General features: G+C 43.3%; 1 protein-coding gene across 5 annotated transcripts in view; it reads left to right on the top strand.

Moving 5' to 3' along the window:
• THADA (THADA armadillo repeat containing) overlaps window positions 1-18,602 on the top strand; it is a 904,047-nt gene that overhangs the window by 625,036 nt on the left and 260,409 nt on the right. For all 5 annotated transcript variants that reach the window (XR_012244018.1, XM_073628459.1, XM_073628460.1 and 2 more), the window contains exons 30-31: window positions 6,168-6,286; window positions 16,342-16,427. Coding sequence is in view for 4 of the 5 variants with exons in the window: in XM_073628459.1 (XP_073484560.1) it covers window positions 6,168-6,286; window positions 16,342-16,427 (205 nt within the window). In the remaining variant the exon portion in view is untranslated. The remainder of the gene's footprint in view (window positions 1-6,167; window positions 6,287-16,341; window positions 16,428-18,602) is intronic.

The raw sequence follows: 18,602 nt of genomic DNA, 5'->3' as shown, positions 1-18,602 counted from the left end.
ATATATATATATGTATTTTAGTGCCTTGAAATTGTATTCATACCCCCTGAAATTGTCCACGTCATGTTACAACCAAAAACGTGTAATTTATTGAGATTTTATGTGATAGACCAACACAAAGTGGCACATAATTGTGAAGTGGAAGGAAAATGATAAATGTGAAATGTGGCGTGCATTTGTATTCAGCCCCCTTTACTCTGATACCCCGAACTAAAATCTAATGAAACCAATTGCCTTCAGGAGTCACCTAATAATAAATAGAGTCCACCTGTGTGTAATTTAATTTTAGTATACATACAGCTGTTCTGTGAAGCCCTCAGAGGTTTGTCACAGAACCTTGGTGAACAAACAGCATCATGAAGGCAAAGGAACACGCCAGACATGTCAGGAATAAAGTTGTGGAGAAGTTTAAAGCAGGGTTCGGTTATAAAAAAATATCCCAAGCTTTGGACATCTCAGCGTTCGATCCATCATCTGAAAATGTAAAGAGTATAGCACAACTGCAAACCTACCAAGACATGGCCGTCCACCTAAACTGACAGGCCGGGCAAGGAGAGTATTAATCAGAGAATCAGCCAAGAGGCCCATGGTAACTCTGGAGGAGCTGCAGAGATCCACAGCTCAGGTGGGAGAATCTGTCCACAGGACAACTATTAGTCGTGCACTCCACAAATCTGGCCTTTATGGAAGAGCGGCAAGAAAAAAAGCAATTGTTGAAAGAAAGCCATAAGAAGTCCCCTTTGCAGTTTGCGAGAAGCCATGTGAGGGACACAGCAAACATTTGGAAGAAGGTGCTCTGGTCAGATGAGACCAAAACTGAACTTTTTGACCTAAAAGCAAAATGCTATGTGTGGCGGAAAACAAACACTACACATCACCCTGAACACACCATCCCCACCGTGAAACATGGTGGTGGCAGCATCATGTTGTGGGGATGCTTTTCTTCAGCAGGGACAGGGAAGCTGGTCAGAGTTGATGGGAAGATGGATGGAGCCAAATACAGGGAAGTCTTAGAAGAAAACCTGTTGAAATCTGCAAAAGACTTGAGACTGGGGCGGAGATTCACCTTCCAGCAGGACAACGACCCTAAACATACAGCCAGATCTACAATGGAATGGTTTAGATCAAAGCATATTCATGTGTTAGAATGGCCCAGTCAAAGTCCAGATCTAAATCCAATTGAGAATCTGTGGCAAGACTTGAAAATTGCTGTTCACAGACGCTCTCCATCCAATCTGACAGAGCTTGGGTTATTCTGCAAAAAATGTCCCTCTCTAGATGTGCAAAGCTGGTAGAGACATCCCCAAAAAGACTTGCAGCTGTAATTGCAGTGAAAGGTGATTCTACAAAGTACTGACTGGGGGGCTGAATACAAATGCCCCCCACACTTTTCACATATTTATTTGTAAAAAATGTGGAAAACCATTTATCATTTTCCTTCCACTTCACAATTATGTGCCACTTTGTGTTGGTCCATCACATAAAATCCCAATAAAATACTGTATTTATTGGCGTATAACACTCACTTTTTCACCCTGAAAATTGGGTGTAAATAGCTTGTGCGTGTTATACACCAATACTTCAATTTTAGATGCCTCGGAGGGGACATGTAGGGGGGGCGGGACGGGCGCTGTCAGATTACGTACAGTGAGAATCTCCTGTTTACTCGGCGGCCTCTGTAATAGGAAGTCCCGTCTCCTGGGCCGGCATTGGACCACTGTTCTGTCTATCATAGGAGATTCTCACTGTATATAATCTGTCGGTGCTCGTTCCGCCCCCCTCCCTGTCCCCTCTAGGCTGCAGATGGGCATCAATCAGGCTGCACTGATGGCAATGGTGAGGCTGCTGCATTGACAGCAATGGTGAGGCTGCTGCATTGATGTGGACTGATGAGACTGTATTGATGGCACTTGTGAGGCTGCAGATGGGCATTGATCAGGCTGTATTGATGGCAAGTTGAGACTGCAGATGGACACTGACCCTTATTTTGCTTCAAAGTTCCTTATTTAAAATTTAAGTTTTTTTCCTAAAACATCCCTCTTAAAATTAATGTGCGTGTTATACACCGATAAATACGGTACATTGTTTTGGTTGTAACATGACAAAATGTGGAAAATTTCAAGGCAATGTATTTGTTGTTTTACTTGTCAAAGGGTTTTGAATGTCTCACCATCCAGTTCCCGGAGATCTGAATTTTTCAGCAGTCCAGTACCACCTTCTGGTCTCCTCCCTATCCACACCTCATGACTGGACAATGAAAGGAGAAGCAGAAGACAGAGAAGCTTATTGTTCTGTTACTCTTCTCTCTCCTCCAATCGGCATGATCACTGCAGCACATATGTCTGGCTCTTTGTACTGACTTTACCTCTCCCAGTTTGAGTTCTGCTGTACAAGTGATGGCAAGAGGCCGATACCAGGTCAAATTCGGGTACTTACACTGCTCACATTGCAATACATTTGAAGATGTATTGTTGAATACAAGGCTGTACTAATTTGTGTCTTTTATATTTGCCTGGAGTTGAGCTTTATTTTGCACGTATATGATTGCACATTTCATTACAGCTGTTCACCCTGATGTGGGCTCTATTGTCATTTGTGTTTTGGTTTAACGGGTGGAGGCACAAGGATCTGAGTAATGTACCTAGCTATTTGATTGCCTTTCTGCTATGTGCTTGTCATGCCTGACCCGGTTAACCAAATAATCTGTACATGTCTAATTCCCACCCTCCGCCTCCATCAGGGAAATGGAAAATAATTTGAAGTAAATAGAATAATTTGAACCAAAAACTCAATAGAAATAGGAAACAAAACTTGAAATGGCTACAGTGGAAAATTTCCGCGTGTACTCTCATCTTGTACCAGACAAACCGTAATTTGTAAGCGTTCCTCGAGAGCAACTCATAAAAACTCGTACTGTTCTACCATAAAAGAACCACAGATTTCCAAGTATTTCTCTTCTTTGTCTCATTATTATTTTGACTCAGCATTCCATCCATATTTTCATCAATTTTAATTAAAATTTTGGTTTTGTTGCGGTTGGCAGCCTCTACATCTCTGTGGTGTATCTTATTAGAGCCCTTTCACACTGGGCCGCGTGCGTCAGCGGTGCCTTACCGTCATTTTAGCGGCGCTTTTCGGGACACTAGTGGGGCACTTTTAACCCCCGCTAGCGGCCGAAGAAAAGAAAACAGCTCGTGTTGCGGTGCTTTGGAAGCGCTGCCCATGCATTCCAATGAGTAGGGGGAGTTTAGGAGCGCTCCTAAACCGCCCCAAAAATGCTGCTTTCAGGACTTTTTGTAGTGACCTGCAAGCGCACCGCCCCAGTGTAAAAGCACTCGGGCTTTCATACTGCGGTGGCATGGGAGGCGTTTTTCAGGCGCTATTTTTAGTGCTAAAACGCCTGAAAAATGCCTTCAGTGTGAAAGGGGTCTTAGAGTATCACACCTAAAGTTAAACACTTGTTGCAGGGGATGCCTGGTCTTTAAAATGATTGTAATGGTTTGTTTAAAAAAAAAAAAAACAACAAACATGTTATACTTATCTGCTCTGTGCAGTTGTTTTGCAGTCAAGTTGGAACTGGAAGGGGCCATCCCCAAACTTATCCCACAAAGTTCAGAGAATGAAATTGTCCAAAATTTCTTGGTATGCTGACGCCTTAAGAGTTCCCTTTACTGGAACTAAGGGGCCAAGCCCAACCCCTGAAAAACAACCCCACACCATAATTCCCCCTCCACCAAATGATTTGGACCAGTGCACAACGCAAAGTCCATAAAGACATGGATGAGAGAGTTTTGGGGTGGAGGAACTTGACTGGCCTGCACAGAGTCCTGACCTCAACATGATAGAACACCTTTGGGTAGAGCGGAGACTGCAAGCCAGGCCTTCTCATCCAACATCAGTGCCTAACCTCACAAATACATGTCTGGAAAAATAGTCAAACACAGACACACTTCGTGTACTGCCTTCCCTGAAGAGTTGAAGCTATTATAGCTGCAAAGGGTGGGTGAACTCAATATTAAAGCCTACGGACTAAGAATGGGATGCCATTAAGTTCATGTGTGTGTAAAGGCAGACACTCAAATACTTTTGACAATATAGTGTATATACAGTTGTGCTCATAAGTTTACATACCCTGGCAGAATGTATGATTTCTTGGCCATTTTTCAGAGAATATGAATAACACAAAAACTTTTCTTTCACTCATGGTTAGTGTTTGGCTGAAGTCATTTATTATCAGTCAACTGTGTTTACTCTTTTTAAATCAAAATGTCAACAGAAACTATCCAGATGACCCTGATCAAAAGTTTACATACCCCAGTTCTTAATACCGTGTGTTGACCCCTTTAACATCGATGACAGCTTGAAGTCTTTTGTGGCATTTGTGGATGAGGCTCTTTATCTACTCAGATGGTAAAGCTGCCCATTCCTCTTGGCAAGAAGCCTCCAGTTCCTGTAAATTCTTGGGCTGTCTTGCATGAACTGCACGTTTGAGATCTCCCCAGAGTGGCTCAATGATATTGAGATCAGGAGACTGAGATGGCCACTCCAGAACCTTCACTTTATTCTGCTGTAGCCAATGACAGGTCGACTTGGCCTTGTGTTTTGGATCCTTGTCATGTTTCAATGTCCAAGTACATCCCATGCGCAGCTTCCTGGCTGATGAATGCAAATGTTCCTCCAGTATTTTTTGATAACATACTGCATTCATTTTGCCATCAATTTTGACCAAATTTCCTGTGCCTTTGTAGCTCACACATCCCCAAAACATCAGCGATCCACCTCTGTTTTTCACAGTAGGAATGGTGTACCTTTCATCATAGGCCTTGTTGACGCCTCTCCAAATGTAGCATTTATGGTTGTGGTCAAAAAAATCAATTTTGGTCATCAAAATGTTTTCATCACTCCAAATGACTTTGTGCCAGAAGGTTTGAGGCTTGTCTCTGTGCTGTTTGGCATATTGTAAGTGGGATTCTTTGTGGCATTTGCGTAGTAATGGCTTTCTTCTGGCGACTCGACCATGCAGCCCATCTTTCCTCAAGTGCCTCCTTATCTTGAAACAGTCACACCACATATTTTCAGAGAGTACTGTATTTCACCTGAAGTTATTTGTGCATTTTTCTTTGCATCCCGAACAATTTTCCTGGCAGTTGTGGCTGAAATTTTAGTAGGTCCACCTGACCGTGGTTTAGTTTCAACAGAACCCCTCATTTTCCACTTGATTAGAGTTTGAACACTGCTGATTTTCAATTCCTTGGATATCTTTTTATATCCCTTTCCTGTTTTATACAGTTCAACTACCTTTTCCCACAAATCCTTTGACAATTCTTTTGCTTTCCCCATGACTCAAAATCCAGAAACGTCAGCACAGCACTGGATGAAAGATGCAAGGGTCTGTTAGGAGTCCAGAAACTCATTGACCTTTTATACACACACACTAATTACAAGCAAAAAAGAACAGATCAAAGGTGAGGATGGTTACCTTTAATAGCCATTCAAACCCCTTTGTGTCAACTTGTGTGCATTTTATGAGGCCTAAATCACCAGGGTATGTAAACTTTTGATCACGGTCATTTGGGTAGTTTGTTGTAAATAGGACTTAAAAAGAGTGAACACAGTTGATTGATAATAAATGGCTTCAGCCAAGCATTAACCATGAGTGAAAAAAATATTCTCTGAAAAATGGCCAAGAAATCATTATTTCTGCCAGGGTATGTAAACTTATGAGCAAAACTGTATGTGTGTGTATATATATAAAATATATGAGCATGGGCCAGCGTTTTGTAAGGATCTTGTTGTATTTGGAATTCAGTACTCTGGCTAGTTGTCCGTTGTTTTTAATTGCAAGGATGTGACTTCACTAGGAAATCTTGATGGCACAGTGAGGTAATTTGGCTTTTTTCATTCTATGTGAAAGAAGCTCACAGGCCGTCATTTATAAACAAGGGAAGGATTTGGGCCTAGTACATTCAGGCATTCTCCAGCGGGAGCAGACTTTCCAGCTGAAAGCCTCACTTCCACTCGTCAGCTACAGGTGGCTGGTCTCTCATCAAAGGATGTATTTTGATGAGAAGTGGGCTCCGAGGATCTGGGGATTAAAACTTGTTTTTACAGTGAAGGCAAATTTCTTAAGTTTTTTTTTTCCCCCCCCTCTGTTTTACTTCATCTAGGTTTTTCACTTGCTCCAGTCGTTCTTCGAGGCAAAACACACATCCAATTCAGAGCAAATTCAGCGGGAGGTGTGTGACCTCATCGACAGCTTGAAAGCCAAACTGTGGCTGGCCAAGAGGTATGTTTAAACTGAAGTTAAAGGACATTACTGAGCTAATAAAGCTAACCCTTCTTTGTATTCTGGCATTTAAATTAATATATAGGATTGTATTTGTATTTTTCATTTATGTAGTACTGTCAGATGTAGCTGCACTTTACACATAATCCTGTTTATGAAAGAGTTTGCAAACTTAAGTCATGTACACTAGTTTAAAGAGCTGCAGAAGTTGTGTCCATTGGAGGCACATAGAGGACTAGTTATCGGTATTGCTTGTAGACTCCCTGCAGCTGATCCTTCCTTTTCACGCGAGCCGGAATCCATCCCCGCTGAGCAGGCGGATGGCAAATCCGTGTCCGCTCCACTAAAGCAGAGCGGACACAGTCCCTTCCTCTCTATGGGGAAGTCGGATGGAAATGGACTGCATGCCCGTTTCCATCCGACTGTCATCCGATCCGCCGGACGGATGGCGAACGTATCCCCATCAATCTGTTTCTGCGGATTGAATGACAGCAGACACATTTCTGCTGACATCCACCGCCCCATAACGAACAATGGGTGGTCCAATCGGTCCACTTATGTGAAATGGGCCTCATTAGGGCTGGTTCACACCAGATGCAGTGGGGTGTGCTTGTAAATGCATTCCCAACACATAGCATTCAAAATAAAATGGTTCCCTATAAACGCTGTTCACACCACTGCGTTGCATTACATTGCACTTGTGCTGTGATTAAAAAAGTACAGCAGGCAGTGCAATGCACACAAACTTGGGTATGCAAACATGCATGCATTAACACATTGCACTACAAGGCAAAACTTCCAGCTTTATAAAGTTTGGCTTCTCTGAGGTGTCATACACCACTTACTGCCACATATTCCTGACAGTACTTTACAAGAAGAAGAGAAATGACCAACAAAGACTGGTTGGACATAGACACAATGATAAGTATTGTTTAAAATCTTTCAATGCTCTGTAATCCCAAGCATGGGCAGTACAAGGACAGTCATAAAAAAAGGACTGATATGGATGGAGATTGTTGCCTGTCTCAGCACAAAGGATACAACATACAAACAAATGGCGACCACCCCAACCTGTAACTGGCCTTTGCAGCAAGGACCACGTAGAAGGGCGATGCATGTAAAAAAAAACAACAAAAAATTCCCAGCTCACTTACCAGTCAGCCTGCAACAAACTGAATAGTACACGGCATAACAGTTCACCTTAAAGCTAGGGGTATATTTTGCACGCATTTACAAATATATGCATAAGCTGTAGGTCTAGTTTGCGGCACCCCAGTGTACTGCTGTCCTAACTCTACATTTTGAGAGTCTTTAGAATTGGAGCACATATATAATAATGCACAGATTCAGGGCAGGCATGCCTGGAGGGAGCCCACCCCTCTTTAAAGTGTTACTAAACCCAGTAATATGAAAATAGTTAATCTGCCCCCTCACAGTGCCCGCAGCTTATAAATCATCTTTTTACATTAAAATATTGCCACTATATACCTTTTTGGTTGATCTGTTTACCACCGTCAGTGATTAACTGCACAGTTTCTCCAGTGCTGAGAGTTCAGGTAGGAGGAGATTTCCACTACAGCCTGTATACACGCCCACATGTGTGATGCCAATATCATGTGACCTGGCTAGCTCTGAGAACAGGTAAATGTTCTCTCCAGCATAAAAGAAACAACTGAGCATATGCAGTTGGCTACTCTGCCTGTGTTAGCTGGCCTTCCTAAGATAGACAATGCAAGAAGGGAAGGATCTGTGCATACAGGATAAAACATCCTTTTTACACAATGCAGAGGATTAACCCCTTAAGTTCCACAGTGAGTATAACAAGCATGCTATGCTGCATATACAGACTTATCTTACTGTTGTGGGTTTAGCATTTATTATTATACAGGATTTATATAACGCCAACAGTTTGCGCAGCACTTTAAAACATGAGGGCAGACAGTACACTTACAATACAAATCAATACAGCAGAGATAAGAGGGCCCTGCTCATTAGAGCTTACAATCTAGAAGACACTTTAAAGGTATAGGGATGCACCGGACACCCTGCAATAGCACCGTGGCAGCAATGATATCCAGTGCGCCCCTGCAATAGAATTTTTCTTTGTTGGTTTTTTTAACAATATAACATACAATGCTTTAAATAAAGTATATTAAAAAAAAAGAAAATGTAAGTGCATGTAAAACACACATCAACACAGTACAACATGTTTAAAAAATGCAGTGGGTATGCGTTAACACATGAGGTGTGGTGAGAATATACCCTTAAATCGACCATGTCTTGTTCCACACTGTGTCTCTGGAGGCAGTTATCATGTTAGAGACAGCGCTTTGGTTTTTCATATTAGAACTGTCACCTTAATGACTGGTCTTATGACTTGTGGGGGTGAAATTTAACAAACCGCAGGAAAGGTGCAAAAACACAGATGCGCCAATTCAGTAAAGCAGAGGCAGGGATAACCATGCAGTGCAGGTCCTAAGGTACAGGTTCCTTTCCAGCAAGGGGAACATTGAATATCACAATAGTGACATCACATCCTACTCTAGATCTCCTGAGACTAGCAGTCAAATGCAGCTCTCACCTTGCAGATGTACAGCTTTGAGGCTGAAGGCACAGACAAATGTCAGGAAATGCACTGCCGTTATTTAGGAGGGATACGGAGTGCAAAGTGGAATATCTGGCCCTTTGCATTGCCTACACCTAGCTTATTTCTCACTTTAACAGACTGAAGTCTTGACAACCATAGTACATGTTACAGGCCTATGCAGGGGTTACAGAGCTTCTGTTTAATATGCACATATAGGTCAGCACTCCCTGTTCTGCAGGCTGGGAGAAAGTGATATTATCTCATTGGGATGTGTGTGTAATACAAGGTGTGTGTATATAAGCTGTCACCTTTGACTGACTCACACAGATGCATTGATCCTGGTTGTTGGTCCAGTCTAGGTTTAGCAGCCAATGATAGATTACTCAAAGGTTTATTTTCTTACCCAGGTGTGTGAAGCTTTGGGGTAATAATGTTTTTTTTGTAGGCATCAGTGTTGAAAACCATGGGGCTTATACAATGTAGTAGAAATTACTATAAAGCTCTTGACCTTGGAAGGGCCCGGCCTGGACCCTGAGTAAAGAATGCTTACTATTTTCACGCCCATTATACCAATCAATGTATTTTCATTATGTTTTTATAAAATAATAAAATAATAAATGTTGCTCCCATTTTTTTTCATAGCTTGATGCATGGGTGTTTTCAAAGCTGGGCGCCAAGTAAACAGCCATGTACACAGTTGAAATATCAAGAATTTGTGAAAAACAATAAGGAAATATCTGGAAACAAAGTTTTCAGTACCTACAATGGCGGACTATAGCGGCAACATGATGGAGACAGGAATATCATAAGTCATTTTTATTGTACAAGGATGAAATATAATTACATAAAACTGAACGTGGTAACCCCTTACACCATGGGGTACCAACATGTAATCCCAAACACGATAAAAACATACATAGAGTGTTCACATGATCATCAACATACAGTGTACATGGTAAAAAATAAACGTCTGTATGGTCAACGTTTTCCCAAACACGTGGCTTTTTCAGGACCCAGACAGCAACATGAAAAAGTTTTACCAATGATCATGTGTAGCAAAGGGAAACCACTCAATAAGCGGGTCCAGGGGCACACCAGGCCAGAAATCCTCCTCCCGCTCCCCTCCCAATCCCCCCCCCCCAGCACACTGGGGAAGAGAGGCGTCTATGCGAATGAGGGTCAACCAGAAGGATGGCTGAGAGACGTATAATATTGATGTCTGAATTCCTCATGGGGTGAACACCAATGGTATATTACCTTGAAATCCTCATCCATATAATGTGGATGCAACTGCATCAATATCATAAAAAGAGCCTGGTACACACAATGCTCACAGCTCCTAATTCAAGTGATGCAGTATAACATCCACAGCAGTATTTGCCAACAGCCCAATATAGAGACCCATCTACATCTGAGCCATCAATTCCAAGGTGACCGCCATCCGCAGATGGAAAGAAGATGCCGGCCAACACTAAATCTATCTATCTAATCCTAACACCTATCTAGGAGGGTGCTACCTACACTATATTGACAAAAGTATTGGGACACCTGCCTTTACATGCACATGAACTTTAATAGCATCCCAGTTTTATCCTTAGGGTTCAATAATGAGTTGGCCCACCCTTTGCAGCTATAACAGCTTCAACTCTTCTGGGAAGGCTGTTTAGGAGCATGTCTATGGGAATGTTTTACCATTCTTCCAAAAGCCCATTTGTGAGGTCAGGCACTAATGTTGGATGAGAAGGCATGGCTTGTAGTCGCCATGCTAATTCATCCCAAAGGTATTCTATTGGATTGAGGTCAGGACTCTGTGCAGCCCAGTCAAGTTCCTCCATCCCAAACTCGCTCATCCATGTCTTTATGGACGCTGCTTTGTGCACTGGTCCAAATCATTTGGTGGAGGGGGAATTATGGTGTGTGGTTTGTTTTCAGGGGTTGGGCTTGGCCCCTTAATTCCAATGAAGGGAACTCCAAAGGCGGCAGCATACCAAGACATTTCATGCTCCCAACTTTGTGGGAACAGTTTGGGGATGGCCCCTTCCTGTTCCAACATGACTGCACACCAGTGTACAAAGCAAGGTCCATAAAGTTTGGGGTGGAGGAACTTGACTGGCCTGCATAGAGTCCTGACCTCAACCCCATAAAACACCTTTGGGATGAATTAGAGCGGAGACTGCGAGCCAGGCCTTCTTGTCCACATCAGTGCCTGACCTCACAAATGTACTTCTGGAAGAATGGTAAAACATTCCCATAGATACACTCCTAAACCTTGTGGACAGCCTTCCCAGAGGAGTTGAAGCTGTTACAGCATATATTTCCTTGCCTGGGACAGAACATATTAAAAATGCGAGGTGGAGGCTGAGAGGTCTTGAAAAACACATCCCAGTTACTGGTTTCTACAGAAGTCCACAGAGCTTCTTTGTGATATGTACAGGTCACTCCCGTACTCCCTGATCTGCAGAAATCATGCAACTCAATATTGAACCCTACGGACTAAGACTAGGATGCCATTAACGTTCATGTGCGTGTAAAAGCAGGCGTCCCAATTTTGGTAATATAGTGTATATTTTTTTAACATCTCAGTACTGCCGATCTCCCTCACCCTTTTTGTAGGAGCTTCTTTCTTCCTGCTCTGCAGCAATGGTTGCATGTCATTTGTCAGTGTAGGTTTCCTGATGGTCACAACAGTGAGCCATGTAATGCGTGATGAAACCGTTATTATGTATTATGTTAATATGTTCTCTATATTAAACACTTAAAATATTATCACTTCCTCCATGATTCCTGCAGACCAGGGAGTACGGGAGTGACCTGTACATATTACACAGAAGCTCTGTGGACCTCTGTAGAGACCAGTAACTGGGATGTGTTTTTCAAGACCTCTCAGCCTCCACCTCGCATTTGCAATATGTTCTGTCCCAGGCAAGGAAATATACGTCTTGTTTCATTTGTAATCATTGGCACAGCAGATTATTACTGTTGGATCACCTTTTTGATGTTGTAACTGTTCAAAGCCTGTGTCTGGTTCAGTCTTCTCTCCCATTCCGCTCTTCTGGTCTTCTCACTCAGAACTGCAAATAAACACCAGGCACTTTTCTTTAATGTGAATTATTGGGGTTATTAATTGCACTGGCAGCATCCACTGAAAGACACTTTACAGGATAAATGGTGCTCCTACACTAAGAAAACACTGGAAAATAACGGCTTTCCCTCTTGTGCAGTAGACTTCATATAAAGGTATCTAAGGGGAAAGAAAGGGTCAGTTTTGCCCGCGGAAACCAATCCGCTATTTAGCCTTCCAAGGTGGACTCTCAGAGTTGTGCGTAGTGTAGAGAGGCCACACTACCAGTAGATTGCGGCCAGGTGACTGGTAGCTCGCGGTCTAGGCTTGCTGACCCGCCATCCCAGAACATCAAACGAAGTGCAATGCAGAAGGGACTACTTGTAAAGTTGGAGCTGTAGTAGGGAGCAAGAGCCGCATAAGCCGCTGCCCCCTGTAGTGTTGACTCCCGTCCCATGCGGAGGGATACCAACTGCACTCACCCCCTTATCCTGGCTAGTGGTCTCCAGAGTGGTGCCAGCAGCAGGAAAGAAGAAATCTTCAGGTCAGTGTGAAGCAATACACTGGGCATAATAGTATAGGGCTGCTTTCACACTGAACTGCGACTCAACCGCAGGGATTTACCACCACCTAACTTTACGTGTTATGAGCCCTAATAGTGCCACTTCCGGAATGCAATTAGGGGCTCATTCACAAGTGCAGCAGGCACTGCTGCTCCTCTGAAAATTGATCTGAGTGTATTTGACAGGCGGTGAGGAGGTGATATGTTGCCTCTTCACCACCTGATTTAGACCCATGATTGCCGTGCAATGCATGCGATTGTGTCGGGGTGGTACAGCAATTAGTCGTTTAAATCAGGGGTGAGGAGGCGACACTGTGCCCAGTGATTTTTAACTTCTCCCATGTTGTACAGGTAGATCTCCACCTCTTTGAGGTTGCCTACCCTTGACGTATGGGGTTCTGTAATTAATTAATGTATTTATTTATTTATTTATTTCAGGTACTTATATAATGTTAATGTTTTATATGCACACTCAGGAGCTGGGAGATTATATATTATGTTTTCAGCATTAGGTCAAGAAGTTTGGCAGGCATCAACTTTTAGATCTCAATCTAATACTGGGGCTTGCTATACATGTAAAGCTGCAAGCTGAACAAGAGAAATCAGCTGATTCCTCATCCATGTTAAACTGTATGTATGGAAGAGTCTGCACTGCTGGCTATTGTATTCAGATAGCCACAACCCCCCCCCCTCCCCCCCAGCTGCCTGACTACCTGTACAGTGATTGCATCTGATAGAATGCAGTCACTGTTTGGCTGACAGTTTTCCACATGGCTCAGTTGGTTTTTAAATCAACATACATCAAGTTGAGTGGTGTTGACAGGGCCTTTGAATTTCAGCCAGTGTAGCAGGAATTCGAACCAAGTTGGTTCTAAAGACAAGACATGGTTTAACTTAAAGTGTTACTAAACCCACAACAGTAAAATCAGTCTGTATATGCGGTAAAGCATGCTTGTTATACTCACTGTGGATCCCAAGGGGTTAAAGGGGTTGTAAATCCTCAAAGTTTTTCACCTTAATGCATTACATGCATTAGGATGCAAAACCTCCTGTGATGCAGCAGCCCACCAGAGCCCCCTTTTACTTAGCTGAACCTGGTCTTTCCAGCGACGGGGACGAGCACACCAGCTCCAGCCAGTGTCTCGGGTCGTGATTGGATAGATTGATAGCAGCACAGCCACTGGCTCCCGCTGCTGTCAATCAAATTCAATGACGTGGGAGCTGGCCGAGTCCTGCGGTCTGTGTCTATAGTCGCAGCAGCAGAAGACGTGAGCGCACCCGCACATGTGCCCTGAGGGAGAGCGGCTCTTCAGCGGGGAAGTCAAGAAGAGGAGGAGCCAGAAGCGCCGCTGAGGGACCCCAGAGGAGGAGGATCAGGGTCACTCTGTGCAAAACCAACTACACAGAGGAGGTAAGTATAACATGTTTGTTTTTTTTTGTTTTTAAATGAACCTTTAGATATCCTTTAAAGTGGTTGTGAACACTTACAGACCACTTTTCCCTACAGGTAAGCCTATAACAAGGCTTACCTGTAGCTACCCAGGATATTTCCTAAACCTGAATGGTTTAGGAGATATCCCCTGTATTTGCATGTGCCGATGTCATCGGCACATGCGTACTGACACAAACTGAAGCAACGGCACGTATGTGCCGTTACTTCAGTGAATGTGCCGTTACTGCGCGCGTGCACGGGAGTGACGTCATTGCGGCTCTGGCCAATCACAGCGTCGGAGCCGCGATACCCATAAGTAACCCCCGGGAGTGATGTCACCGGCTAGTGCTGTGTACAGGCACCGCAGCGAGGGCTTCGATCTCAGGTGAGTATTACATAATGAGCTAGTATGCAACGCATACTAGCTCATTATGCCGTTGTCTTGCAGGTGTTCGTTTGTTTGTTTTTTAATGGGTTTACAACCACTTTAATCCTCTGCATTGTGTAAAAAGGCTGTTTGATCCTGTCTTCTCTGATCACCCTCTTCTTCCACTGTCCCCAGTCCATTTGCTGATAGTACAGAGCCTTTGGAGTCACTCTGCACATGCTCAGTTTTGTGTGCATTGCTAGACAGTTTTTCTTTTGTTTCTTTGGAGAGTGCATGTGATCAGCACAGGGCCAATCAGCACTATCCAGACAGAGGGTCAGGGGTCCAGCAGCCTCATAGGACAGTCAGAGGAGAATGAAAACTCCTACAAGCTTTAACCAGACACTGATAGAAGTCACAAGACTGCTATATACTGCTGATGAGAAAAGATATTTAGCCATTTATATTTACTAAAATAATTGCATTTGCATGTTCTCTGTACTGTGGGAGACCAGATATAGTAAATGCAGGGTGCTGGGTTTAGTAACACTTTAAAGTGGAGTTCCACCCCACCAAAACAAAAAAAAATTAGTAAAGTGCTTAAAAAAATAAAAAAAAAAACATTTGGAGAATTTTTTTTTTTTACTCACCTCTAAATGCCTGTTGCTAGGGGGTCCCTCGTAGTCTGCCTCCTTCGGTGCCTGGGCTCCTGATGTCACTTCCCTCGGCGCAGGAAGGGAGATCGCCTCTCCATCCTCCCTCTTGCAATCATCTGGGACACGTGACCGGTCCCAGATGATTGCGGGCCCAGTAACGGCGCGTGGCTCGCGCATGCGCAGTGGGTGCCCGGCTGTGAAGCCACAGCCGGGCGCCCACAGTTTAAATGCCGGTCCTGCCGAGCGGAGGGGGGGGATGAGCGGGGCTTCGATCCCCCGCATCGCTGGACCCTGGGACAGGTAAATGTCCGATTAAAAGTCAGCAGCTGCAGTATTTGTAGCTGCTGACTTTTAATTTATTTTATTTTTTTTTTTAATGGGAACCCCGCTTTAAGTTAATCTCACAGGCACGGTGGTGTAGTGGATAGCACTTTCGCCTAGCAGTAAGAAGGGTCGCTGGTTTGAATCCCAACCACGACACTACCTGCCTGGAGTTTGCATGTTCTCCCTGTGCCTGCGTGGGTTTCCTCCGGGTACTCTGGTTTCCTCCCACATTCCAAAGACATGCTGGTAGGCTAATTGAATCCTGTCTAAATTGTCCCTAGTATGTATGAATGTGAGTTAGGGACCTTAGATTGTAAGCTCCTTGAGGGTAGGGACTGATGTGAATGTACAATGTATATGTAAAGCGCTGCGTAAATTGACGGCGCTATATAAGTACCTGAAATAAATAAATAACATGTAGCCAAGTTGTGCTGCTTTTATGCAACTGAGTCACAATGCTCTTTTCCCATTCAAAGATGGTGACAGCATCTCAGAAACAGGAGCAGCAGAAAAGATCAAGCATCAGCCTTTCAAATTAACTGAAAAAGAACAGTTTGGAGCGGACTCCACCTTTACTTCTGTAGTGTCTAAATGATGCTGCCCCAAGTGGCCTGGACAACCTCCCGTCTGCCGCCAGTTATACCCATAGGCCTTTTATGAACAAAATAACATTGAAATAAACTCCAAGATCTATAAAATGTGTATTTCAGTCTTTTTTAATGACAACATAGCAGCCCTGAGCACTTCTCGTTATTGATATAATGTGATTTTCAATCGCTGGTTTAGCTTTGCAGCTCGTGTGCTGATCAGAATCATATGCGCACGGCCTAGATTGAATTACAGCGGAGAAATACATTTGCCGGGGAACACAGGACCAATCATTGTGTGTTCCAGAATATTTATCTCATGGCCACAGGGGATGGCAATCTGATTCAGTTACAGATTAGGTTCTGCCGCCGTTATATAAAACATACAATTTCTGTCATCGTTATATAAAACATACAGCATCCCTGTGTTTAAATAAATGGCTCTTAGTGTTTAACTTTCCTCTCTTTTGATGTTTCAGGCAAAATCCGTGTTTGGTAACCAGAGCGGCGTTTATCGACATCCTGACTACCATCAGCAATTATCTCGGAAAAGGCGGGATTCATGGTATGTGAGCGCAGTGTGTAGGTCAAGGCCAGCAAAAAAAAAAAAAAAAAATTTGTATGGTACGGCCATTTAGGCATCAGCACTTGGAGTAAAAACTCCAGGGGCCGCAAAAGTGGTTAAACTCCTGCTTTAATTCTTTTTTTTTTTTTTTTTTTTCTTTTTTTTTACTTTGTTGTTTTTTTTTTACAAAGTATTTGCAGAAATTTCATTTTTAACCCCATTCTCTACTCAGGTTCGTTTATAAATCCTGAATAATAATAATAATAATAATAAATGTGCTGATATTCAAGGAGTTTAAACTCTGGCTCATTCACACTAGCAGTTGTGGGGCAGTAAAATCCAGCAGTTTAGCTGACTTTTTACCGCTACCTCTTTAGCTGAAGAGGCAATGGTTGGCGGTGTATACGCGGCCGAGATGCTTTGCTTGGACGGGGCTGCTCTACAACCTGCCGCAACCACATGCAATGCACCCAATTGCAGCGTGCTAGTCAGACTTCAGGGGGTTAAAGCAGGAGTTGTGGATGCAATGCAACTCAAATGCTCTATGAAGAGCGAGCCGGACACAGATAGCTCTTCAGAGTGTAAAGCTTGTGTGAATAAGCCTTGACGGTTACACCAATCTCCCCCTTTTGCTGCAGCTGTCTGATGTGTTTCCCTGGCTCTCCCGTTTCTCCGGGGAGCCTAGGACTGCGTTAAATGCACTTATTTGTGAGAGGAGTTCAGGGGACATCCATTCCCCGATCTCCTATGCGCCTAATGAACCTAGAAGCAATGTGTATTACGCCGCTTCTGGGTTCAGGGCTGTCGTACTTTGGCTACTTTAGCCAGGGAAGCAGCTAATTAAGCATGATCCGTGCTTGAATAGCAGCAGTGGAGGGAACGGGTGATATGGGAGGTCTAATAGAGACCCCCTGATGTGAGGACCTATCACCTGCCTATGTTATCACATAGTGGGTTTGTTAGCCCCCTTGTGATAGCAATAGAGCCAAATGAAAAGAATAATAATAATTAAACAGTATTACAAAAAATATATTATGATAAAAAAAAAAAAAAAAAAATTAACCACTTCAGCTCTGGAAGGATTTGCCCCCTTAATGACCAGGCCATTTTTGCGATACAGCACTACGTCGCTTTAACTGACAATTGCGCGGTCGTGGGACGTTCTATCCAAACAAAATTGACGTCCTTTTTTTCCCCACAAATAGAGCTTTCTCCCACTGAAGACCCCGTTCACACCCAAATGCAATCAAACACCATAGTTTGTCCTTGTGCATGTAAACATATTTCCCTGGTAATCTTGCCAGATAGCTTATGAGCCAATAACTTAAAGCATAACTCCACCTTTGTTGAGAAAACAACATTCCCCTCTGGGTGATCTATGTACATTACAAGGATTTTAACAAACTTTGTTGCAGATTCCTACCTTTTGTTATTCTGAAGAGATCCCTCTGTGTTTTTCTGTATCCATGTGGGAAAGTGAGTCAATTGGGAGTGGTTTCCTAATTATCAATCAGCTGTGCACCTGCAGGGCTCTAATGAGGAAAGCTGCTGTGTCTGCATCCCTTTAGACATGATTTCCCATTGGAAGTATCTTACAAAAATTACATTTTTGTTGCAGAGGAGGCCTGAAATCTGACTTGTATCTTAGTGCAGACTTCTGGGAAAATCAGTGAGCCAATCACACAAGCAGGAAATGATGTTTCTGGGAGGCGTTCTGTGTACATTCTGTGTACAGAACACCTCCAGTTGGCCATATTTAATTTTACAGACACAGAGCTGCAGATTAAAAAAGGAAAGGTAATTTCTAATACCAGACAATTACAGTGTGACTTATGTCACATTTGTATACACTATATTATTTTTTCTTTATTTTCTTTTTTTTTTTTTCCCATGAGAGTGGAGTTACCCTTTAAGCTGGCTGTAACGTTTTCAATAGATTCCCTCCTAACATTGTGGATGGAGGAGTCTCCCACTGCCAGATCCCACCTACAGCTGTCAGAATGCCCGAACAGTGAAGGGATCTGATTGGCTGTAGTTACTGTGCCTCCAACTTATTTTCTGCCCAACTCTTTTGAGTCAAAGTTTGACAAGCTGGTGTTGTCAGCAGGACCATCCAGGGCTCAAATTTTAGCCAATTCACAGGAATCAGATGAAATTTGAGCAATGTATTGCCAG

Source organism: Aquarana catesbeiana, linkage group LG04, assembly GCF_042186555.1.
Source record: "Aquarana catesbeiana isolate 2022-GZ linkage group LG04, ASM4218655v1, whole genome shotgun sequence".
In the NCBI taxonomy this organism is placed as follows: Eukaryota; Metazoa; Chordata; class Amphibia; order Anura; family Ranidae; genus Aquarana; species Aquarana catesbeiana.
Note: the sequence above shows the minus strand (reverse complement) of the source record. Positions and strands in the feature narration are given on the sequence as shown.